The following is a 23,984-nucleotide window of genomic DNA, read 5'->3' as shown; positions in this document are numbered from 1 at the left end:
CCAGGAGTAGACCTTTAGCAGAACTGGCTCAGGGAAAATTAGTATACAACTTAATGAAATACAAAGTCTAATGTCACTTATGAGCTACGTCAATAAAATAAACCATTTCAAAGAAGACACTCTGAAAATAACAAAACAAATGATGAACACTGTGCAGGAGGTTAAAGTCTACCAGAAAGAGTGAAAGAAACAGGAGTTTCTCGGGGGAAACAAGTGAATTATTTAAGAACCACAAATAAAGAAGTGAGGAAACGGCACTGGAGGCCCAGTTTGTGAGGACGTTTGTTTAAAAGTGTGAATTTAATTTTATTTCGATAGTATAACTTCATATTTATTGTGGCTGAAATTCAGCCTGTCACTGTCAGAACATTAAGACCCAGCTGTATAAACGCCATTGACGATAACAGTATGAAATATGTATATTTATTTAACAAAACAACACACATCCTCCAACAAAGCCAAATTGATCCAGAATCACATTCCCTGAGGTCAGAGGTCAGTTCTTCTAGACGTGGAGCTACAACCACCTGCAGAGAGTCTTGGTGGTGAGAGCGCCTCCTCCACATCCTCTACCCTTGGCTCAGTTCTTCTTCTTCTTCCTCTTCACCTGCAGCCTCTCGGTTCCGGCGGCCGACAGTCCGCTGTGCAGCAGACCCACGGCTTTCATTGGTTTGTATGCAGCAGACTTGCGGATACGTTCTCCTTTCAGAGAGATGACGTGAGGAAGCAGCGACGGCGTCCTCAAACCGAAGCCTGCAGCTTGCGGCCCGTGAACTCTCAACAGCAGCTGATCGCCCTCCACTGCTGTCACAGCCACCCAGCCTGCAGAGAGACAGTGAGAGAGATGGGCAGGTGAGGCAGGTGAGATACTGAAGGTGCTGCAGGTGATGTTTATGAATTTACCTGCAGATGACAGTTTGATGTCAGCAGCAGCCTCCAGGTAACCCCGACCCTCCAAACTGAACTCCTGAGGAACCAATGCAGGAAACTCCTTCATGCGCTCCGAGCCTCCGACAGGCACCTGAACGCAGCACGCACACAAGCATTAATAATCACAGGCACTCGAAAGCAGCACTGTGCAGGGCTCATGCAACTCACCCCCAGCAGCACGTGTCCACCGTGTTTCTCATAAATGCTGTCGGCTTTTTCCAGGCTAGTGATGTGAACCGGCACCCGATCGGAGGCCACGACAGAAAACCAGCAGGACTTTTCTCCCTGTGGAGGACAGCGCGGATCAGCAGCTTATCAATCACTTATTAGTCGCTCAGAAGCACCAAAGAGCTCATTTCTATTTGTGGCAGCAGCTGCTTCAGGCACATCCACATGTTCAAGTACCAGTGGTGCCGTTTCAGAGCCCAGGCTTACGTCCATGTGCCACTGTGATATTTTTAATCCTTAAACATCTCCAATCATGAATGTATCAATTTATTTAACAACATCTGGGTTTATTTAAACAGATACTGGCTCGTTGGTGTGGTCAGGATAACAGAAACTTGAAGTGTTCTTTGTCCAAAGTGGAATTATTGTACATCTTTAAAGACTTCAAAGGAAAAAAAAGATTTAGGTTGACAAGTTTGAAATTTATTTTGGATTTTTCCCTTTATTAATGAGTACAGGTGTGGTCACCACAGGTACAGGTGACCACACCTTTATTAATGAGTACAGGTGTGGTCACCACAGGTACAGGTGACCACACCTGTACTCATTAATAAATAAATGACTGAAGAATACGTTCAGTGGCCTCTCCAGCAAGCCTCATCCCGCTGTTGGACTCTGATCCAAAAGTATTCCTTGTTCTGCCTTGCCCTACCCCCTCCCCCAAACTTCGAGGACTACAGTCACTAGCTCATCCACCTCAGTGGAGATGGAGTCCGCTCTCACTGGTGCTGCTCCTCCACTCTGACTAACAGCTTGCTTCTCTTGCTCTTTTTCACTCTTCGCCACAGTTGTTGGATTTCAGTTCTTTTGTTCAGCTTCTTCTTCTCACCTGCAGGAAGTCGATCCTGGCCAGAGCTCCCACAAACAGACTCGTGCCGGGCTTCAGAACGAACGTTCGCGGGACAATGGCCTGGGTGGGAACCACCAACCTCACTTCCTGTTCATGCAGCAGGTTTAGAATCTGAGAAAGAGAGAGAGGAAAAGAAAGATTTGTGAACATCCAATGTCAGGAACACACTGAGGAGAAGTCTATTCAGTGGAGCAGTGCACCCTGCTGTGTGGAGGCTGGCATTTACAGTTAACATGTAAAATCAGAGCTTCTGTCACTGATTTATAGTTAATGAAAGTATAAGGGTGACTCCAGAGATATTTTCTTAGAGAATGAACTCAGGTGACTACAATAATTGGGACGAAGGGTAGCCAATCATAAGAAAGTCTTCTTAAAGGACTAGCTCCAAGCCTGAAGATTAAAATGAGCCTCACATCAAGCTCCTTCATGATTCCCGGCGTGTCGTACAGCCAGTGGGCGTCTTTTAGCTCGTTGTGACTCAGCTCCTCAGTTGACCTGCTGGCAGCTGGAAGGCAACGTCACACAGAGGTCAAAGGTCAAATCAGCAGTGTAGTAAAACTCTATAAGACTTGTAATAATTTATGAGCATCACAACTGGAGGCTTAGATGGGAGAGAAGATTAATGGAGTCTCCTGTGGAGTAAGTAAATATCAGGCTGAACACAGGAAGAAGGTAAAGCATGTTACAGCAAGATAACCACTAATTAAAGCTTCATTAATGATCACTTAAACATTTTTGGATTCTCATAAAATGCTTTCGACAGATTCCTGCATCAGTTCGCCCACCTGTCGTCGTCTCCTCGCCATCTTCGTTTTCTCCAAATGCCAGACTGTCAGGATCAAACTGGATCTCATTCGGTCTGAATCCTTCAACCCGGAACGTTCTGCCAATGCGACCTGAAGAGATAAACACGTGTTCAGACAGGAAGCACCTCCTCGTCTTTCCTGCTCCTTCACCACTTACCCACTAAGTATCCCTGCCTGCTGAAGTACTGCAGCCTTTTTAGCTCTTCCGGCGACAGCTCGCTCTCCTTTTGCTGCGACGCCTCCTTCAGTCGCTCCTGACGCTTGAACATCCTGTACGGAGTCGGGTTGATGATGGGGAACTTCAGCAGGTTCAGAGTTGTCCCTGAATGCACCACAGCAGGAGGAAACAGTCACATGATGATGGGAAACTCAACAGTTTAACCAAGAGACAAGAATATCAGAAATAATTGAAGAGGAGAAGAATTAAATCATTAAAACAGTATTTAGATTTTTTATTTTTTTTATTGCCAAATGTCTTAAAATAAAAATAAAAATAAAAATAAAAAGAGACTCTCTGACTCAATCTCTTGTGGGTGCAGCTGTCATTAGTAACTGTTAACTAAGCTCCTTTAAATCATTCGGGAAAACAGGAAACTCAAAAGAATAAATATGATCGGAGTAGATTTAACTAAAAATCTAAAACCAGTAGCATTTGTCTTGAATGTATCTCTGACAGATTTGTTTGTGACAGAATTTTTTTCAACCTGAATTAAGCAGCAGCCACTTCAAATTCATAAACATCTCCCATCATGCTCTGGGACTTCTCTGTGTCTGGATGAAAACAAAGATACGATAAATTGGGGAAAATGTACATGGAGTCTGGTGCAGACCTGGCCACGGTGAGATGGTAGCCTTGTGGATGACGTTTGAGGCTCTGGACTTGCAGTAGTCGGACTCCAGCAGCGTGTTGAAGAGCGTCGACTTCCCGGCATTGGCGCTGCCCACCAGGTACACATCGCCTTTGTACTTCCAGGACCGCTGCAGACTGGAGATCAGCTCCTCTATGCCATACCCAGTCTTAGCACTGATCAGGTGGACGTCAGTCACCTGATTGCCAAAGCCGGCGTCCTTGCAGTACTGAGAGAGCTGCCGCTTGAGTCGCTGCAGGTAGTTCGGCGAGTCTCCGGGCAGCAGGTCGATCTTGTTGCCAAGGACAACAATGTGTTTGTTGCATCCCACCAGCTCAGGCAGGTCGGGGATGATAGAGTCCGGCACGTCGAGTAGGTCGACGATGAGCAGCACCAGAGCCTTGTGCGGGCGGATCTGCCGCACCACGTCCCGGTACTGGTCTTTGGGCAGTTGCAGGTTCAGGGCCTTGTGGTGGTGGGTGAGCAGGTGGCAGCGCTGACAGGTGGCGCCGCTCAGACGACCCTCCTGGACCAGCACCTTGTATTTCTCACTGGGCAGGTAGCCAGGGACAGCGGCGGCGGTGCAGTGCAGCATGGCGCCGCAGCCTGAGCAGCACGTGTCGCTGACCGGCTCGTCCACATCGGGGGTGCCGAAGATCTTGTGCTCGCCTTTCCCCACAGACGCCTTCTTTTTCTTCTTTGCAGCCACGATGCTCTCGTCCACCGGGAAGTCCACATCATGGAACTGGATCAGGGAGTCCAGCTTTGCCTGCGGCTCCTTCAGGACGCCATGCCTCAACAGCTGCAGCTGACGCTCCAGAGACCTCAGGTGTTTCTGCGGGGACAACTGAGTATCGACCAATGATCCGGGCGCAGCAGCGGAGGAGGAGGAGGAAGTGGTGGCACTCAGCTGATGGAGGAGCTCTTTCTCCTCCTGACTGGAGTCTTCATCTGCATCTGAACCAGGAGAGAAGAAGATAGACTCATGACACCTTTGCAGCAACTCTGCAGACACCTGTCCCCTGAAGCTGGAATTGGGGCTTTAAGGCTTGGTTTTCAGTGAGTGCACACCTAACCTGCTCCAGAGCAGCTTATGTTACAGAACCACCACCAACCAATCATTCCACTAAAAAATAGCATTGCCACTCCTGGAAGATGCCACAGACCTCAGTGTGCAGACAGCAGGAGGGTCTAAAGCTTTTAAAGAGTATTCAAAGCATTATTAAGAGATTCTTAGTAGTACCTGTCTGTACCTGTTGATCATATGAACATAGCAGAAGACAGACAGGTAATGCTATGCTAATACCTTCACTGATCCAGCAGAAATAATAATAATAAATGAGAAAAAACTATTACTATAAACACCTATCTCCGGCAGGTAACCGGAGAGTTCAACTTTCCAGTTAAGGTTGAACTGTCAGCTGGTGCTTGATTTTAGTGTTTCTCTTTGATAAACAGATATATCTCCACATTTAACACATATACAGAGATACAGATAAACAGAGATATCTCCACATTAAACTGTTGCAGAACAGCTAACCACCTGCTGGGCTGAGCCTGTTCTTATCCCTGTAGCACCTGCGCGCTCACCTGTGCAGTCCAGAAACACGAACTGCTCCTCCAGGTTCGGGTCTACGGTGCAGGTCCGGACCCCGGGCCGGCTCAGACCGCGACCCCCCGCGGCCCCAGAGCCCCTCTGCGCTCCCGCGGCAGAAGAACACGCGCTTCTCCACAGGTGGCAGCGGACGCATACCTGCAGGACCTTTAGCATCCCGACGGCCGCACGCGCACCGACACTCAGCACACGCGGAGGAGCCGACCTCTCTGCTTCAACTTCCTCCTGTGGACGTGACGTAAAGCTAGTGGTTTGTTTATGTTCCGGTTTAATAAAAAAATAATAATTTACTTAACATTTACTTTATTTTTTTAAGCAATCAAAAATCAAACACTGCGCGTGAGATAGTGATAATAAAGTAATTCATAAATTCAGCCAAATGGAAAACGTTTTAAAAGTCGTGACGTCATAATGTCCCGCTATCTGAGACGTTAAGACAGGAGAGCTCACTCCGCCTTAAATTTAGACGCACAAATGTAAAAAACAAAAAGCAAAAACAAAGTGTTTACAGATTGGCCTTAATTAATTTGCTTATTTTATTTTTTAGCACAGACGATTCACAATAAATATTTGTCACCAGATAGTATTTAAGTCTTATTTGTGTCTTTAATCCCTAAGTGGAGAAGCCTGGAGGCAGCTAACAGCTACAACCAAGTTACCTATGTGTTAATGATTGCTGTGGATGTAAAATCCCTCATCGTGTCTCCACGTACATTGAAAAGGTACTGTCATGCGTGGTTGGAGCCTTCTGAGTAACTCATTGAATGACCCCAGCTGGTGGTAAAGTAGGTGGTGGTGCAGCTGGATTGGAGCAGGGACTGAGTGCATCAGTCCAATCACACACAGGGATAGTAAGGGGGCAGGTAAGAAAGAAGAGACATCAGGCAGAGTCAGTGCAATGTCCAGGGACTGACCAGTAGAATTAAAAAAATACCCTGATAGGAATCATCTCATTGAGAGGGAGCGGAAGGAAGTACTAAGGAGTGAGACCTCTCGCTCATAGAGGATCTGCATACGTCCTGCCTGAGTTTCTTCCTGCAGTTCCACTCGTTTCGGACACTTTGTCAACATGTTGAAGCTGAGCTGCTCTCTGAGGTCCGCCGCGCTACTCCTCAGACCCGCTGCTGCTCAGGTGAGTCCAGCTGCAGCCCAGAACCAGCCCAGCAGGTCAGTGCACCGAATCTGCACCGTGACCCTGACAGTGCACGCACGTCCGAGCTGGAACATGTAAACTTTAACCTGGGCACACGCACATTCCTGCTCTAGACTTCATGTTTGTGAGCTCCGTGTGTGACCTGCTGAGCTTTGATCTGGGTCAAAGGTCACAAGTTTAAAATTAACCAGCAGCAGAAAAGCAGTGGGTTCACGTGAATACGCACACGAGTACACACGGAGACACAAACAGAGCCTGCTCTGTGGTCCACGGTCACGTATCCGTCAGCTGCAGTGTTTTAAGGAGCCCAACAGGTGGCAGCAGGATACAACTAAAACCGTTTCCATGACGACAGTTTTGCGTTGATTTTTATCAGTGTCTGTCCTCCCATGCTGGGTTCTGGATGTTCCTCTAACACTGGCCATATCTCTAACACAGATTAAAGGGCTCACATGCCCCCAATACAGACTTATAAACAGATTGTTTTGAGTTTTTTAATGTGGGACCCTAAAAGGCATGGGAGAAGGGGAGTGGTTAAATAAGAAACATCTCTGACAAATTAAAAACAAAAAAAACAAACAAATGACCTCCTGCTACCTTAAACATACTTTAGGAGTTCTGGTTGTGGTTCTGGTTCCAGCCTTAGATGGTTCGTTCTGCTGAAAAACTGCATCTCACAGAGGAGTTAGTGATATTACGTACACAGAAATAATTTCATGACCCTCACACCCAATTTTATTTAGATAAAGGACAGTCTGATGGTACACACTGATTTGCTTATTTATTATAAAAATTACCCATTCACACTGTTAATCGTCATCCTGTCAGTTTTTGAGGGAGTATAGCCCTGTACACACTTCTGTACACTTCTTTCAGCAGTCACATCATCAGTGATGTTTCCTGAAGTCATCCGGTGTTTCAGTCCTGTGACATCAGACGTCCTCGTTCAGGTGACCCAGCCAATGGCGATCGGTCCCTGATTTGTGCCCCAGCAGCATTGGCCCATGATTCAGACCTTTTGATCCAAATGTGTTTCTTTGTTTGCTGATTGGCTTGCGTGTTCTTGTTGCTGTATCATACAAACGTTGATTTTAGGACAACAGAAACCATGATGTGTTTTGAGTATCGGTGAACTCCATGCTCCTTCTTTTCTGTCAGAGTGAGACCTCTGCTCTCCTCCCTCCTCTCTGCAGCCACGTGCGCACTTCGGCACCGGTCCCCAGCAGAAACACAGAACCTTCTATGAGTTCCGCACCTACTGCATCCGCCCGGATCAGAATGCCGCCTTCCTCAAGCTGACCAATGAGAAAATCCACCTGCGTACTGCCCACTCCGAGCTGGTCGGCTACTGGAGCGTTGAGTACGGTGGCCTGAACAAGGCCTTCCACATATGGAAGTATGGTGAGGACCTGTTTCTTCTTCTCTCACACAATATGAAGGTGTTTCTTCTTCATGGGGCTTTTAAAAGGTAACGGGTCCCTACCCACTCCTCAGACAGTTACGCCCAGCGGGCAGAGGTCCGGGAGACGCTCGCTCGGGATCCCACCTGGGTGTCAGAGTACCTCTCCAAGGCCTTACCAATGCTGACGTCACAGGACAACGAAGTCACCTATATGGTTCCTTGGAGCCGCCTGCAAAGTCCGCTGCAAGAGGGTGGTAAGCCCCGCCCTCTGTGTTTCACGTGTCAGTGACATCATCCCCAGCTGGTCAACACTCACCTGTTTTGTTTGTTTGTTTCAGGTGTGTACGAGCTGGTTTCTTTCCAGATGCGTCCTGGTGGACCAGCAGTTTGGGGAAAGGCCTTCCAGGCCGCTATCAATGCCCATGATGCACCTGGGTACGGCAAGCTGATAGGAGCTTTCCACTGCGAGTTTGGACTGCAAAATAGAGGTATTGAGGTGACGATGTCACTGTGTGAGTGATCATGGGACTGTGAGTGGTTGACAATGTCACTGTGTGCATCTCGTCAGTTCACGCCCTCTGGTGGTTTGAGAGCCCCGACCATAGAGCTGAAATCCGACACACAGCTCACCATGATGCCAGAGTGGTGGCTGCAGGTGAGACTCCGCCCATAATGACATCGCACACTGACGAAAATCCCTCATACATTAATCAATAATCGATAATCTGTGTCTTTCAGTGAGAAACAACATCGTCAATCTGGACTCTCAGAGGAACCAGCTCATGTTGCCGTGTCCTTTCTCGCCTCTGAAGTAACTTCCTGTCCTGATGCCCACCTCTCACCCAGAACAAAGTTTAGCATGCAAACCTGATCTTTAGTTTGACCTACTTGGGCCTCTGTAGACGCAGATGCGCTCAGCAGCAAGTGTTGGCGACAGCTAAAAGGTGGGCGGGGCTTCTCTTTGCTTTAGGTTAACTGACTGGCTGCTTTAAAGTTTCAAAGTGTGAAAATAAACTGTCACGTGCCTCTCAGACTCTGTGGACTGTTTTTCCGCTCATGGATGGAATTATTTTCCACAAAGCTGGGACTAAAAAATATTTAAATAAAGGAGATGATTTACACGTCATTTCACGCCTGTTATCCGATAACATCTGGAGCAGTTTACACATTCACCTAACAGGTGAAAGGTCCCTCATTTGGCTCAGAGAGTGGTTGCATCAGGCATGTGTGGAGCTACCTGCTGTGAATAAAGGAGCAGCCCAAAGTAGCTTTATATATGATAATATCTGGTACAAAGACAACATATAAAAAGGCTGAAAACTGAGAAGCAAGTAGAGCTGGGTTAAAATCTGGAGCTTTTTAATGTAATTTTGATCGTGTTGTTTTCTGAGAAAACTTAAATTTTATCCAAAATGCACTTTTTAAGGCATTGTGTCACCACGTGTGATGGGTGGCTGCTCAAAACAAGTTGGAACATGTGAAAATTCCCATTTTCCCCTATTTTTAACACCAGGATCAACATCCAGTCCCTGTTCTTCCACCAAAGGGAGAGAGCATGTAATCAGTTTGTTTGTTTGTTAGCAGTCAAGCGTCCACAGTTTAAGGTTTCATTTTCAAATTTTGTGTGATGGTCACGGGTCAAGGTCACAGCAACTGTGAAAATCAGTAGAAACTTTCTACTTCCCACAATTTTTATGCATAGTCTTCAAACTTTATATCAATACACAAAGGCCATTGGGAGGCACGAGTACCAAGGTTGGCTAAGCATTTGATCTTCATTGTTGGGATCCAAGGTCAAAGCTGACCTTGAAAAAAAAAAATGGAGTAATATATTATATGAAAAAACACAGAGACGCCATAACAGGTTGGTGGCATCGTGTGGTAATACAAACATCAAAGTTTTAATGCAGCCTTTAGCCTTCGCGGTGTGATGTAGGGCTGGGTATCGTCACTGATTTCTAGAATCGATTTGATTCCGATTCACAAGGTCCTGAATCGATTCAATCCACGATTCGATTCGATTCGATTTGAATCTGGGAAATTTTGCCTCAGTCAGAAATATTATAATTCAGATCAGTACATTTACATATTTTTGTATCTATAAAAAGGAAGCTGACACTTTCGAGACTTTATCAAAGGTGTAAGCATCACAGCAGATGCCTTTGTGTCAAAGTAGCTGAAGATAAAACACAGAAAAACATGAAGGTGATTTTCCTGGCCTGGGATTTTATAAAAATATTCCACAGTACATCAAAAACGAAAGAAAACCATTAACCAGCATATGAACATTACCTCTGAAGTTACAACGGTTTTATTAGAGACACGGCTAAGCGTTTTGCATTTTGCATAATTTTAAAATGTTTAAATTTGTTCAGAAGCCTATTGAACGGCAGAAATTATGTTTTCTTTTCGGAAGTAAGTAAAAGGAAAAAAAAAAACATCGGCGACAGCGCTGTAAATAACTGTAGTCTTGTGCGTAACAAACAAGCGAATAATGCAGAAAACAGATTTCGGGGATAGACGGGAAACTGTTCTTGAAGTACAGAGAGAGAGAGAGAGAGCTGTGCATGAAGTGTGATTTTATTGTGGTGGAAGCAAAACAGCAAAAGTAAGAGGAAGTCCATGACGACGTTTATGTGAAGCGTAGTTTGGATCTTCTTTTGCTTCTGGTTCGGTCAATATTGTTTGGAGAGAGATAAAACTAACAGCTTTAGAATCAGCGCAAAAAGGACGTAAACACAAAGCGCGGACCCGCCGAAACATCAGAATCAGCGAGCTGTCGGCTTTCAGCCCCGACCGTGTCCGTGCCGTCGGGTGAGAAAGGCGACATCTATGGGCTCAAAATGTGGTCATAAATATTTTGTACTTGTAAAAAAGATTTGTATGTGTAAAAAAGATTTGTGTGTGTGTAAAAAAGATTTGTATGTGTAAAAAGAATTTGTGTGTGCATAAAAAAGTTTTGTATGTGTAAAAAAGATTTGTGTGTGTAAAAAAGATTTGTATGTGTAAAAAGAATTTGTGTGTGTGTAAAAAAGATTTGTATGTGTAAAAAAGATTTGTGTGTGCGTAAAAAAGATTTGTGTGTGGACTTAGCCCAAAAAAACCCCTGCAAGTTACAAGTACGAATTTTGACCCTATTTTTCTTCCTTTCATCTGATTGGTCAATGTCATGTCAATCACAAATGTAACAATCCAATCAGAGAACAGATGGGTTTGGCTGTCGGAGGGGCGCTTTTTTGAACTGCAGGTCCTTGAAGGGTAATACAGTTTGAAGCTGGAGGATCTCTATATAAATATCCGATAGCAGCTAGGTCCCCTAACTTTCAGCAGCTGTTGAAAGGATAAAGTTGTGCTATATCAGTGGTTAGAAATACCATTATTACTTTAGGATTAGTTTAACACAAAGTCAGGGCTGACCCGGGACCATTGCTGTGAGTCACAGTGCGCAGCATAAAAGTCCTTTCACATCGGACGCAGGATGTGCTGCTAATGCTAACTAAAAGCAAAGGATCCAGAATTTGTTGTGCTGGCTGCTGGGCTCTGTGGGTTTTTGCAGCAGCTCTACCTGTACTAGATGCACCTGCTCCTTGTCTTTTCTATCTCTGACTTTATGTCCTCTACAAGAGTTTCTGTTTTTTTTGCTGGTTCTTCAAATGTTAAATAAAAACATGTATGCTAATTCATAACGAAGAAAGCTTTGTAATGAAGACTGTCATTTCCAAAACACTGCCCGCCCCCACCCCGCGGTCCGCAGCGCTGTTGAAAAGGCTGTGGAAGTCCCTATATTAAACACGTAGACCTGTGACACAAAAATCACCAAAATCGGACGACCACAGACTGTTTTCCTTCCTGGTGATGAAGGAAAACGCTGGGTTGGCATGTAAAAGGGCATTTATTCCCTTCAAAGACCTGCAGTTCAAAAAAAGCGCCCCTCCGACAGCCAAACCCATCTGTTCTCTGATTGGATTGTTATATTTGTGATTGACATGACATTGACCAATCAGATGAAAGGAAGAAAAATAGGGTCAAAATTCGTACTTGTAACTTGCAGCGGTTTTTTGGGGCTAAGTCCACACACAAATCTTTTTTACGCACACACAAATCTTTTTTTACACATACAAATCTTTTTTACACACACACAAATTCTTTTTACACATACAAATCTTTTTTACGCACACACAAATCTTTTTTACACATACAAATCTTTTTTACGCACACACAAATTCTTTTTACACATACAAATCTTTTTTACGCACACACAAATCTTTTTTACACATACAAAACTTTTTTACGCACACACAAATTCTTTTTACACATACAAATCTTTTTTACGCACACACAAATCTTTTTTACACATACAAATCTTTTTTACGCACACACAAATCTTTTTTACACATACAAATCTTTTTTACAAGTACAAAATATTTATGACCACATTTTGAGCCCATAGGACATCTCACTGATTCTGATCCGCAGGTCCCGCTGTGTGTTTACGTCTTTGTGCAGAATCCGTGTGCCTGCTCTCATTTACTGTTTTAAATGTTTGGTGGTTGTCAAAATTTTGTGACGTTTCACCTGAGATTCTGGAGTTTCGGGCAAAATACATTTATATTAAAAAATCGATTCAGGATTTTAATGAATCGATATCACGTTATCCAAGCCAGAATCGATTTTAATTGATGAATCGATTATTAAAACCCACCCCTAGTGCGATGTGAGCTATGGATGCTCTCCTGTAATAGCAGTTTTACTAGTATTCAGGTAAAATCAGCTGATTCTGATGAAATGACCCTAAAAGCTTATTTAACCCAGTGGGAAAGCATCTCATTCAAAATAAAGGAGAAAACTTAAGATTTCTAGAATTTGAAGACTTCTTGGTTTTAACATGTTTTCTTTTCTTTCACACAAAAACTTCAAACTGTGTGTAAATCTGAATTCTGTCTTTACAGTTTAGACTTTATTTTTATGGATGTTCACCTCAGGGCCTTTAACCTTTGGCCCCATGGATTATGAACAGTAACATTACTTGGTTTTTCCTTATAAAGTGGGTGGACAAGCAGAAACCCGCAAACTGATCAGCACTGATAGCCAGCACGTCACAGAGAACTGCAGCAGAAGAAGAGTCTTTGCTTGAAATTTGATTTATTTGCTAATAAAAGCCTTTGAAACATGAAATGCTCACGATTGTTCTTCACTACATCATAGAAACATGTAAAAAAGAATAATAATAAAGAACATAGTGGCACAAATTTTGTTTTCACAAACAATTTTTAGTCATGAGTGTATATGAAAGGTCTGAGGAGATTCATCAGGATCCATCCATCCATCTTCCTGCCGGTTATCCAGGTACAGATCAGTGGGGCCAGCAGTCTAAACAGAGACGTCCTAACTGCCCTCTCCCCACACACCACCTCCCAGTCATCTGTGGGGATAGGGAGGTGTTCAGAGGCCTCCTACCTGTAGGGACATGGTCAAAATACCTCACAGAGGTGGTGTTCAGGATTGCTGGGTGAGATTCAGTGGCAGAAAGAAACTGATTCTGCTTTTTAAACTGAACTTTTCCAACTTTTCCAAACCTGAATTCATTTTTTACTGTTAGTGATTTAAAAAAAACCTAAGAGAGGAGTCTGTGTGTGTGTGTGTGTCAGAGCGAAGTAAAGAGCCGGGTGGAGGCAGGAGATTTGTTTCAGTTTAATCCTGGTTGTTCGGGTCGTAACAGCTCTTCATCCATCAGCCGCACGGTCAATAAACGTGATCAAGTTTGATTTCAGTGCAAAGACAAACTGATGGTGCTTGAACACTTCAAGTGCTGCAGTCACAGAGAGTCACCTTTAGCAGCTCGCCGACCAATCAGAGCGCCGATCGATCAGCAAGGCTGCTCATCAATACTGTAGTGTGCTTCAGAAGCTGATGAGGTATTTCACTGTTTCACACCCAAACTCACAAATCGGCTTTTCTTAGTATCCTTTCTTTAAAAAACAAAACTATAAAAATCAGTACATGTCTCCTCTGTATCAGGTGCTTTGATTGGCAGTTAAACACTACAGGAAACAGTTAATGACTCTGTCAAAATAAAACAACAAATTACACGTCTCTTTTCACTACACATATAAATAAAGTCTGACAGTAGAAACGGAATCAAATGTTTTTTTGTTTTGTTTTGTTTTTTTAAACGTGTGATTTTATTTTTTCAAACAGCCCTCGGCTGATTCAGATTCTTCATCGTTTGTCACCAAAAACAGTCGCTCGCGTTCTTCGCCTTCAATCAGGAAGAGAAGAAGAGTCTCGGAGCCGCAGGAGGTCTGAAGGCACTCGTTCAAGTGTTTAAGTCGGCGTTGTCGGCAAAGCGCTCCCCGCCAGAGGAAATCATTTGCATTGACTGGCATAAGGCAGCAGGTGACTCCGCCCACCGCCATTTATTTTTTTTTTAAATCAGTGTGACACCAGAGAAGCGGTAGGTGTCTTCTCTGCTGCGGGTCAAGTCCAGGCTGAAGCTTCAGCCTCACAGTGCAGTCACATGACGCTCTCTGACAGCCCGCCACCATCATGCGAGGCTCCGCTGGTCGAGCTCAGTACCGGGAGGTCGATGGCGACGACGTCCTTCCGCCTCACAGAGTTGTCTTTGGAGTGATAGTCGTCGCTCTGGTCCTTCGCGAAGTTTACAAACACCTGAAAGTACAAACATCAGTCAGAGCCTCTGCAGGCCACACCCCCTTAGTACCTTCTTAGGTGCATGCGAGTCTCTACCTGGTCCAGCGTGGTCTGAGTGACGGAGTAGTCCTCGATCCTCAGCGTCTCTTTATTTTTGGCCAGGATGGAGAAGATGTGAGCGAGCGAGGTGAGCGAGGACGGCAGCTGGTACTGCAGCATGTTCCGGTGCTTCTCCTTCAGCGTGCTGCCACTCAGCTCGCTTTCAATGAACTTCATGACGGGCAGCAGGTTGGGGTTCGGCCCCGCCACCCGCAGGATGATGGTGTACCCATCGCCAAACCTGAGGCACAAAACCGGGAGTTCAACACTGAAGATACTCATTTAAAATAAACTCACATCAGAGGCTCTCTGAGCACAAACTTCTCTGACCGATCAATTTAAAAAGCTGGATTTGGAGGATGAATGTGTTTAAATGTAGCTGCTGTCGTGTGTCTGTGAGCGCTACCTGTTCTTCAGGTGCTGGACGCTGCCGAGACATCTGAACCGGCCGTTCACCATGATCGCCATCCTCGTGCACAGAGCCTCACATTCCTCCATGCTGAAACACACACAGCCGCTTTAATAAGCACATGCAGAGGGGACGCCAGCTGGTGTCACGATGACTGTTTAACATTTAAATGTTTGGCTGTGCTTGTAGATATCTATTACTGTTTTTATCACCAGCCAAAGGGTTAGTTACTGATGTCAGCGAACAATTTTGGAATCAATAAAGATAAATCTGAACTGGAAATATAAAAGTGCCAAAAATGTTCTACAGATATGGTAAAAACATGTCTCAACCTTTCAAAATCTCTACCAACTAAACTGAGCGACTGGCAGACCCACTATGAGGACGCATTAACCATGAAACCATCCGCCTGTCCTCGTGTTTACCTGTGCGAGGTGAGGACGACGGAGCGGCCCTCCTTGATGACGCTGTGGATGCAGTTCCAGAGGGCTCGGCGGGCCTTGGGGTCCATACCCGTGGTCGGCTCGTCCTGTAACGAGTAGGATAGCCAGGTTGAGGTTGGCCCACAGATGCAGCAGGAAGCAGAAGGTAAAGGTGAGGAGGAGGGGGAGGAGTGTCATTGTAGCCACACCTCCTCTACCTGCACCTGACAAAGCACCGGCTCTCGTCGTTCTGTGCTTCAGACCTTCCCGTTTCCTACTCCTGTTTTCCTCAGCAGCTCCTTTAAATCCTTTTCCCATTACACAACCTCCACCCTTCCAACTCCACCTCACCCCCACACACACAAATCCTACTGTTAAGTATCTGCACTGTGATTGGCTGCCTTGGTTCTGCTGCTGTTGTGCAACAGCGTGTTTCTTCAGTTACAAGACGAATGACAAATTAAAGGAAAAACCTGCAGTCTTGACCCCTGCGGTGAATCTGTGGCTCTGCTTCGATGCCCCTCGTGGTGATCTTACTGAATCTTACTTCAATCTAGTTTTACCTTTAACTAAAGTTAGGCAGTGAGGTGCATCTTACCAGAAACACTACAGGGGGCGCTCCGATCAGAGCCATGGATGTGGACAGCTTCCTCATGTTTCCTCCGCTGTAGCTTCCAGCTGCTTTATCTGCATACTTGACCAGACTCAGCTTCCTGATACCCCACTCTGCTACCTGTCAATCAAACAGCAGCAGTATCATCATGATGAGCATTATCGTGGGTAGCAGATGCACAGCAGTGTGTTGCTCAGGGTGTCTTATTATTATAGTTTATTTAAAACTGCATATTTACAATGTGTGTTGGCAGTGCATGTTTGCTTTGTGCTTTTGAGTGTTTGCAGTCTGTTGGCAGTGTGTTTACACTCACGTCACACACTTCCTTCTCAGGCACCCCTCTGAGGATGGCGTACAGCTCCAGGTGCTCTCTTCCTGTCAGCAGCTCGTTGATGGCGTCAAACTGAGGACAGTAACCCATGTTTCGATGCACCTCGTCGATCTCCCGCAGGATGCTGCAAACACACAGATATTAGCATGAAGAGCAGAAAAATACTTTAATTTAAATTTAGATTAATCCTCTTGCTGTCCCACCACTGCATCTGTGCCTAGTGTGACTTTTTGGGGGATGGAGGACGGTGTGTGAGAGCGAAGGCCCTGCAGGGAACATTGTGCAGCTCTGCACGTGAATTGCTGACAATTATAAAATAATGGAGCAACTTCCTGGCTTTGAGCTGCTGAACGAGGAACCGAGCAGCGAGTAATGAGCTGCTTGGCCGTTAAAGCTTCAGCTCAGGTTCTGTTTGCACAGTCAGAAGAAATCACGAGAAGACAAAGCCCTCAGAGATGAAGACGCTCATGTCTTTAGTTAATTAATCAGTGTTCATGATTTGGAATAACATGGCGGCTGGCTCCACAGATTTTAAATCCATGATTTTTACCTTAGATGTTCTTCCTGATACAACCCCAAAGAGATTTCAGGATCGATCCAGAGATCTTTCACTTGTTTGAAACTTTTTTGAAACTTTTTTACGTGTCACACATCGTCCTACCTTCTCTTTTAAAATGAGGTTAAATTATTTAATTACGACTTATGGCCTCCAATTTTAAGGCCCAACCACGTGAAGTGAAATGAGTTCTCAGTGAACTAAATCCTCAGAATAAATCTGCAGGAAACCAGGTCAATCCCCGACTCCAACACACAACAACAACAAGAACCCAGAAAGTTTCAGCTCCAATAAGCTCTGAGCTGCTTAGACCTTTGACCTCACCTCTTCCCAGCCAGGAAAGCCTCTCCTCTGGTCACTATGGTGTCTCCCGTCAGCATCTTGAAGGTGGTTGTCTTTCCGGCTCCGTTCACACCGAGGAGGCCGAAACACTGAGGATGCACATTTTAAAATCACCATTCACAGGTTCGTTTTTATGAAGGTGATGGTTTGGTTTTAGAGGCTGAACTGAAATATGAGACTGCAGATCGAGCTCACCTCTCCGGGAGGAATCCCGACACACAGTCGATCCACCGCCGGCTTCTCCTTCCTCTTAAACACCTGCAGGACACAGTTCACTCGGTCACGAATCATTTACTTTGGATTAAACTACTTCCAATCTCCAATAAAGATTAACAAGCATCATAAAAATACACATACACAACAACAGATTTGTTATAATCTGGGAGAAAGAGAGAGTGACTTATTAGGTTTTCTTTCTCAGGCTCCTCCAGATTTGAGGAGGAGCCTGAGACATTCCCAAAAGAAGAATGGGCTGGGATTGCTCAGGAGACGTACACGAGACTTGTTAAAAACTACAAGAAACGACTGCAAAAATTAAACAAAACTGACTGTTAGGATGGGGGCTAATCATCTTGACCCTGGTAGTTTCTGGTTTGGGTGAAAAAATTCTGTTTCTGTGTGGAAAGTAAAATAACGTAAGCATCTGAAATAAAACCAGATGTTTGGAAAAGCTGTGTTAAAATTTCCTTGCGTTGGGTAACAGCTCTTAAGAAGTACTTGCTTTGTTTCATTAATATAGTTTATCAGCGTCATTCAGCCTCTGACTGTGTGTTTGGTTCAGGTGGAAAAAACAAGTTGGATAAAAATCTGCACCTTCGTCAGCTGCCGAAGTTCCACGATGTCTCCTTGTCCGAGGCCGTGGACGATCCTCTGTCTCTCTCGGGCCACGTCCTCATCCTCCTCACCCAGAGGTGCCAGTTTGGTGAGCTTACTGACCGGCCTGCACACACACAGACGCACAAACACGGTGCTCATACCGGCTTTCCTGCAAACTGGTCTACATAAGACGAAATGAAGCGATCCAGGTGTGCTGACTCACTTGGGTTTGATGCAAAATCTGTACTGAATGAGGACGGTGATGAAAAAGAAGACAACTCCCTCCACAGCCATGGCGAGCAGGTTCTTTCCCACCATGTCCCACTCCAGAGGAGAGCGGAACCTGTTCTCACCTGAAACACGACCACAGCGTTCACAGAACCATTCAACAGCCTCACATCACGCTGACTGACTACAGACAACAAATAAATATATGCTGCGATCAGAAACTGGAAAGCTACCGAATCTCTCGAGGGCGTCGGCCATCGCCTGGTTCTTCACCATGTCGATGAGACCTCGGCCGAGACAGAAATGAGGGAAGATGAGGAGGACGTTCTTCAGGATGTCGTTGATTCCTCCGATTTCCTGAAAAGAATGGAAAGTCAAACCGCTGCTCTCGGGTTTATTTTCATTCGATCTGTGAATCGTTTTAAAATCTAGCGTCGGCGTCCGTGAGGACTCACGTTGTTTCCGAACAGCTCCATGACGAAGGTGGAGATGCTGCCGTTGATGCCGATGAGGATGTTGACGCTGGTGAGGACGACGTACGCCGTGCTGGGGATCTTGAAGAAGAAGGAAGCCGGGTACATGAGCGGCGTGATTGACCAGCTGGGAGAAAAAGGAAAACAAAGGTTTCCGTTAGAGCACAAACTGGCTCGGTGCCACTCTCTGATGTAGTACGATACAGTGGCAGCATGCAGTACACTGCAGTACTTTGCGGTATTTTGCAGTATCTGACCCGTAGAGCAGCAGCAGCAGCGCGAGGGTCGGCAGATTTGTGGATGATACGTAGGCTTTTTGTTGGAAGCAGATGAAGATGAGGATGACGAGCGTTGCCGGGACGATGTAGTTGCACTGCAGAGACAAGCAGGCATCAGCAAACACCCAAGCGCACAAACACACAGGACACAGGGGCACTTGTTTCGGGTCTCACCATGTCCCATATGAAGTTGGCGGTCCAGTAGAGCAGCGGATGGACGCCACTGATGAAATGCATGTGTTTGGCTTTGCTGACCCGCTCCTGGATGAGGAAGACCACGAAGCTCGCAGGCACGAAGGACATGGCGAAGATGACGCAGATGGACACCAGGACGTCCACGGAGGTCGTCACCCTGGAGATGAAGAGCAGAAGGAGGTGGTGGGGAGAGACAAAGAGGGGGGGTTAAGAGGACTGAGGTGCAAACAAAGACTGCCGACAGGTGTGTTGTTCAGGTGCGCACTCACAGAGCGACCTGGGACAGCTGCTCCTTGGTCAGGTTCAGCGGGTGGTTGACGGCGCTGATGCCGTACTTGCTGGCGTCTCTCCCCTGAGGGAGGTTTGCCCTGAGGATGGCGTTGTTCATCACGTTGATGAAGGCACCGATGCTGTGCCAGCCTTTGTTGTTAAACCAGATCTGAGGAGAGAGGATTCAAGGACAAACCAGTGAACAGTCTCTTCAGGTTAGCTGGCGTCCCCTCCTCCCAACAGAGCCGTGAATGACCAGTTTTAATCAGCAAGTTTGACTAAACTGACTCTTTCAACTGTCAGTGGGTGAAGTGAGTCAAATATTTGATTGAAGGACTGATGGTTTTGTTTCTAACATGTAATTAGTAATAAAATAAAAACATATTACATTACAAACAAAACAACAAAGAAAAATGACATCAAGTTGTCTGTAAACCACACAATTTACCTGCCGTACGTTCATGTTGAGTCCACAAAAGTCCACTCGTATTATTAGATTTCAATAATTGGAAAAAAATTTAACTATAAAATGATTTTAACTTAAGTGTTTCTCAACCCTGAAAAAACTGTCTTAATATCTCCTGTTGATATAAAGCACGAAATGCTGGAACGCTAATTCATAGTATAAAGACCAAACAGACCTTCACTGAAAATACTACAGTTATTATTGCAGTCATACTCCTGAGGCCGGCGCCACCATGTGTTCTCACCTTGACGTTGTTCTTTGTGTCGAGACCGTTGATGAAGCCAGACAGAGTGTCCAGGAATCGATCTGCAGCGGCTCCCTGCAGGAAACAGCAGTCACATTTCAAAGTCTTACTTTCCCTTTAAAGAACCGAGGGCTGGTTCTGGATCAGACAGGTGGACTGGTTTTCCTCTGATGAACTTCATTAGACTAAAGATAAATTATTTCTGACCTAAAATATATCCACCATCTCAACTTAGATTCTGATGGTGTAATTGTCTTTTGAGTTCATCAGTCTGTGAGTCGAGCCTGAAGCCGGCGTGTTTTTAGTAAAACGTCTGCTTTGTAATAAACCCGACAGCCTGGAGGAATGTCTGGACAATAAAAGCTGCAATGAGTCAAACATGTTGTTTCTCTCTGACTGACCTTCTGTAACTCAAAGATCTTTCGGACTCTCTCTATGGCGTCGTCGATCTCGTTAGCCGGAGGGAGGACTTGAGTGCTCCTGGCACCCAATGAGAAGCCTCCGTACCTGTAAAAATACCAAAAGAAAACAGCTGAGCACCTACAAATGACCAACAGATGGTGTTTATGATTTCAAAATAAAACCAGACACTGACCTGAATTCATTCACCCAGACTTTGTTCTTCAGGCTGTGAAAACAGAAAAAAACTTTCAGTCTGGCTTGTGTTCAGGTGTGTGTGAGCAGATGAGTCCTCTGAGTGTGTCTTACCTCTTGCCAATGATCTGAGCGTAAGTTTTCACCAGGTAGTCGGAGATGTTTCTCCCAGTGAGGTTCTGTAGGATGTCCGTTTCACTCAGCTTCATCTGAACGACAGGAAGAGTCCCTTTTTATTTAACCACAATTACACAGCATGCTGCACACAGGTGGGTCAGGCTTAGTTCAGGTAAATCTAAGACTAAAGTTGGGCCAAATGCAAAAAATAGAGGTTTTTTTTAAACTATGTTAAAACTAATATTTTAATATTAAGTGTGATCAGGTGATTCTTTTCAAAGTTTTTCTAAGCTTACAGAAATTCCCCTTCAGAGAGCTCAAAGTGAAAAAGTGGATGATTTGTGTGTTCTAATTCTTCTAGTAATAAATGTTGGGATGCTGTGTAAAATGTAAATACAATCATTTAAAGCGTCTGCATTTAATTCACAAAATAATTGAAAATTGCTCGTCTTGAATTTGTTGTAGTAAGATGGCTTTGATAAAGTTATTACAGCTAAAAAAACGATTACACTAAAAACCTATTGTTGGAACATCTGCCAGCTAATGAGGTTAATTAGCAAGTTGACTGGGTGTAAAACGAGCATCCCATAGAGGTTGAATGTGTGCGTCATCCTTTCGTATCCGCCCACCACTCCCCGTGCTCTGACCTCAGGTGGGGGCAGACCTCCGGCTCCAGCCGGGCAGTCTGGCAACATCTTCTTCTTGCCATCGCAGCTGCACATGCAGGCTGGAGAGGGATCGTCCATGGTCCAGTTTCTGGAGCTAAAGAGCTCCAGGACGCTTTCAGGAACTTCAGGAGTGTACCAGTCCTCATCGCCCATCGTACAGGGTGCATCTCTACAGGGAGGAGGAGAGCAAGAGACAGAGGGTAGAAAAAAACATGTAGTGAGGTTTCAGGTGAGTAAAAGCTGATTCGCTCACACGTTGATGAAGACTAGTTTAAAGTGGAGCAACAGGGGAATTTAATGCTCAGGGTGTCGAAGTTTCTTACGGGATCGTGTATCCGTCCATGCAGCGAGTCCCAAATCCCGGAGCATTCAGCAGCGCATCTAAAAGCTTCTGCATGTTGCCATTTCCAGGAGCATCATCACTGAGAGGACAAAAAACACAACCGCAGTCAGATTGCAGGAAATACCTCCGGATAACTCAGTGAGAGAGTTCAGGGCAGTCGTGTACCTGATGAAGGTCACTTGTTCCTGGTACATCCACGGCTGCAGCTCCAAACTGGGATAAACTCCAAACGGCGGCACGATGAGACTGAAGACCAGAGCGATGCAGACAAACACGGCCGGAAGGACGATCTGAAACACAGATTTTTTTTCCCCGATGAGCCGCAGCAGGCCGGTTTGATCAGAAAGCAGCAGCGGGTTTTTATCGCTGGCGACGGCATACCTGAGCGAAGAAGCCCTTCCTGGAGCGTCGGGCATACAGAAACCGCTTCCACATCAGAGCCACAAACTGCTGCCTCCTCAGAGTCCAGCCTGTCACCTGATATGAGCCTTTACCATCAGTACAGTTCAGCCAGTCGGTTTCTTTGCACTCTGAGAGGAAACGAGGTCACATGATCAAATAAGAAAACTTGGAGAGTGCGCAGACAGGATGTTACAAGACAACAAAAGTGAGAAACTTCTCATATTTGCACTCGTTACTTTGTACAGTTGGTGCTTTATTTTGAAATTCCAGAGTCTTTTGATTTCTTCCCTTGAATTTTGCGCCCCTGGTATTTTATCCCATTGTAACTCTCTGTGAATAAATTTTGCTTTGCTGTGTTTTTTTTGTACCTTGGTCTTCAGAATCATTGCAGTCATCGTTGTCATCATCTGTTAACGGTCTCAAGCAGCTCTGAGGGTCTCCTCCACCGAAAGCATGAGTCCTCCTCCGCCTCTGAACAGGAAGTGTCCCGTCTAAACAAAAAAACTTGGAAATGTGATTTCAGGCTCTTATTTTGATATGTCACAGTCAGACATCACTCCTTCCTCACCTGAGGTCACTTCAGTGTCGACTCCGTTGTCTTCAGCCACTTTCAGGAAAATCTAAAGTGACATAAAACATTAAAACTAATGTCATGCTTTTGTTTTCATGCTTCACGGTGATTCACCGAGAAGAATGCTTCACAAATCAGATTTACTCAAATGTGTCCCACCTCCTCCAGGGTGGTGTCCGACACTCCGTAGCTGGAAATGCCGAGGTCGGAAAGCTTCGTGTCCAGGTCTTTGAAGAGCTCCACGAAGGCTCCGTCTTTGGCAGCGCTGTACGGCAGGACGTAGGTCAGCTCGTGTCCCAGGTCCTCCACCATGCGGGCGTCGGGGACGTGACGCAGAATCAAGGCAGAAACCAGCGACACGTCCGGGGGTACAAAGGGGATATTGCAGATGGATGCTGCTGGGCCATTTTCTGAAGACGGAGACACAAAACAAATCAGATCCACCGGACAGCGAACCAATCAAACGCTCTGTGGGAACAGAGAGCTCACCGATGGTAGCGGCCTCACTTTCATGTTCGCTGCCGAGTCCTGCATCGCTGCTGCTGACCGAGCCGCACTCCTCCTCCTAAAACACAAATGGTTTTACTTTAAGGTATTGCTACTGCACAGGAATTAATATTGCTAATTAATACTCCAAATGCTAAAGAAAAATACTATAAGGAGACAACTACACGGTAAAGGTAAAATACTGCAAAAATACTTTTCACTAACAGACAAACTGCTGAAAATTAATTAATCGTACTGGAATACAGTGTAAAGAAAGACCTATATACTACTGAAAACTGCAGAGCTAAGCATTACTAGTAAATAAATTCTACAGAGACCTTCTTGGTGAAGGAGACGGTGCTGGCCGAGTTCCTGCAGGAGCTGAGTGATGGCTCTGGGTTCTTCTTCACCAGCGTCAGGTAGTAGCCGGTCCCCAGCTGGTTCTTCAGGTACAGAGATGAGCCCACGCAGCACAGCTTCCCGTGGCTGATGATGGCGATGCGGTCGCCGAGGATGTCCGCCTCGTCCATGTGGTGAGTGGACAGGATGATGGTCCGGCCTGAAAGGAGACCCAACGT

The 23,984-nt window shown here is 45.5% G+C and overlaps 3 protein-coding genes across 3 annotated transcripts in view; 1 reads left to right on the top strand and 2 right to left on the bottom strand.

Annotated features, from left to right (window-relative positions):
- Window positions 1-407: 407 nt before the first annotated feature.
- On the bottom strand, window positions 408-5,504 carry noa1 (nitric oxide associated 1). Its single transcript, XM_084953634.1, has 9 exons — window positions 5,253-5,504; window positions 3,645-4,619; window positions 2,972-3,136; window positions 2,794-2,904; window positions 2,422-2,513; window positions 1,988-2,119; window positions 1,099-1,215; window positions 904-1,021; window positions 408-822 (listed from the first exon to the last, which is right to left on the bottom strand). The coding sequence occupies exons 1-9, from the start codon at window positions 5,431-5,433 to the stop codon at window positions 581-583; spliced, it is 2,133 nt and encodes a 710-aa protein (XP_084809760.1). The 5' UTR covers window positions 5,434-5,504; the 3' UTR covers window positions 408-580.
- A 719-nt stretch (window positions 5,505-6,223) lies between these two features.
- On the top strand, window positions 6,224-8,865 carry nipsnap3a (nipsnap homolog 3A (C. elegans)). Its single transcript, XM_084953611.1, has 6 exons — window positions 6,224-6,409; window positions 7,624-7,831; window positions 7,925-8,086; window positions 8,171-8,320; window positions 8,401-8,487; window positions 8,571-8,865. Exons 1-6 carry the CDS (start codon window positions 6,347-6,349, stop codon window positions 8,645-8,647), a joined length of 747 nt encoding a protein of 248 aa, XP_084809737.1. The 5' UTR covers window positions 6,224-6,346; the 3' UTR covers window positions 8,648-8,865.
- A 4,092-nt stretch (window positions 8,866-12,957) lies between these two features.
- Window positions 12,958-23,984, bottom strand: part of abca1b (ATP-binding cassette, sub-family A (ABC1), member 1B) — a 41,311-nt gene continuing 30,284 nt past the window's right edge. The window contains exons 22-49 of the mRNA XM_084953596.1: window positions 23,745-23,965; window positions 23,410-23,485; window positions 23,080-23,330; window positions 22,918-22,969; window positions 22,718-22,840; window positions 22,329-22,477; window positions 22,113-22,237; window positions 21,928-22,026; window positions 21,584-21,773; window positions 20,934-21,028; window positions 20,821-20,853; window positions 20,627-20,732; window positions 20,226-20,300; window positions 19,515-19,684; window positions 19,225-19,402; window positions 19,030-19,145; window positions 18,755-18,899; window positions 18,533-18,656; window positions 18,295-18,424; window positions 18,069-18,195; window positions 17,451-17,513; window positions 17,238-17,344; window positions 16,340-16,481; window positions 16,012-16,146; window positions 15,417-15,520; window positions 14,989-15,081; window positions 14,580-14,823; window positions 12,958-14,501 (exon numbers count right to left, since the gene is read on the bottom strand). Of these exons, the coding sequence (XP_084809722.1) occupies window positions 14,346-14,501; window positions 14,580-14,823; window positions 14,989-15,081; window positions 15,417-15,520; window positions 16,012-16,146; window positions 16,340-16,481; window positions 17,238-17,344; window positions 17,451-17,513; window positions 18,069-18,195; window positions 18,295-18,424; window positions 18,533-18,656; window positions 18,755-18,899; window positions 19,030-19,145; window positions 19,225-19,402; window positions 19,515-19,684; window positions 20,226-20,300; window positions 20,627-20,732; window positions 20,821-20,853; window positions 20,934-21,028; window positions 21,584-21,773; window positions 21,928-22,026; window positions 22,113-22,237; window positions 22,329-22,477; window positions 22,718-22,840; window positions 22,918-22,969; window positions 23,080-23,330; window positions 23,410-23,485; window positions 23,745-23,965 (3,629 nt within the window). The 3' untranslated portion in view covers window positions 12,958-14,345. The remainder of the gene's footprint in view (window positions 14,502-14,579; window positions 14,824-14,988; window positions 15,082-15,416; window positions 15,521-16,011; window positions 16,147-16,339; window positions 16,482-17,237; window positions 17,345-17,450; window positions 17,514-18,068; window positions 18,196-18,294; window positions 18,425-18,532; window positions 18,657-18,754; window positions 18,900-19,029; window positions 19,146-19,224; window positions 19,403-19,514; window positions 19,685-20,225; window positions 20,301-20,626; window positions 20,733-20,820; window positions 20,854-20,933; window positions 21,029-21,583; window positions 21,774-21,927; window positions 22,027-22,112; window positions 22,238-22,328; window positions 22,478-22,717; window positions 22,841-22,917; window positions 22,970-23,079; window positions 23,331-23,409; window positions 23,486-23,744; window positions 23,966-23,984) is intronic.

The sequence above is a fragment of the Perissodus microlepis genome, chromosome 2, assembly GCF_051167445.1.
Source record: "Perissodus microlepis isolate ML-2025 ecotype Zambia chromosome 2, ASM5116744v1, whole genome shotgun sequence".
NCBI classification, from domain to species: domain Eukaryota; kingdom Metazoa; phylum Chordata; class Actinopteri; order Cichliformes; family Cichlidae; genus Perissodus; species Perissodus microlepis.
Note: the sequence above shows the minus strand (reverse complement) of the source record. Positions and strands in the feature narration are given on the sequence as shown.

Excerpts from the sequence above, each read along its gene's own strand:
- noa1 (XM_084953634.1), bottom strand. The coding sequence starts at position 5,433 with ATGCTAAAGGTCCTGCAGGTATGCGTCCGCTGCCACCTGTGGAGAAGC. Across the intron at positions 2,905-2,971 it reads CAGGCAGGGATACTTAGTGG|GTCGCATTGGCAGAACGTTC; the intron begins GTAAGTGGTGAA and ends TTATCTCTTCAG. Across the intron at positions 2,514-2,793 it reads TGGCGAGGAGACGACGACAG|CTGCCAGCAGGTCAACTGAG; the intron begins GTGGGCGAACTG and ends GTTGCCTTCCAG.
- nipsnap3a (XM_084953611.1), top strand. The coding sequence starts at position 6,347 with ATGTTGAAGCTGAGCTGCTCTCTGAGGTCCGCCGCGCTACTCCTCAGA. Across the intron at positions 7,832-7,924 it reads CTTCCACATATGGAAGTATG|ACAGTTACGCCCAGCGGGCA; the intron begins GTGAGGACCTGT and ends CCCACTCCTCAG. Across the intron at positions 8,321-8,400 it reads GTTTGGACTGCAAAATAGAG|TTCACGCCCTCTGGTGGTTT; the intron begins GTATTGAGGTGA and ends GCATCTCGTCAG.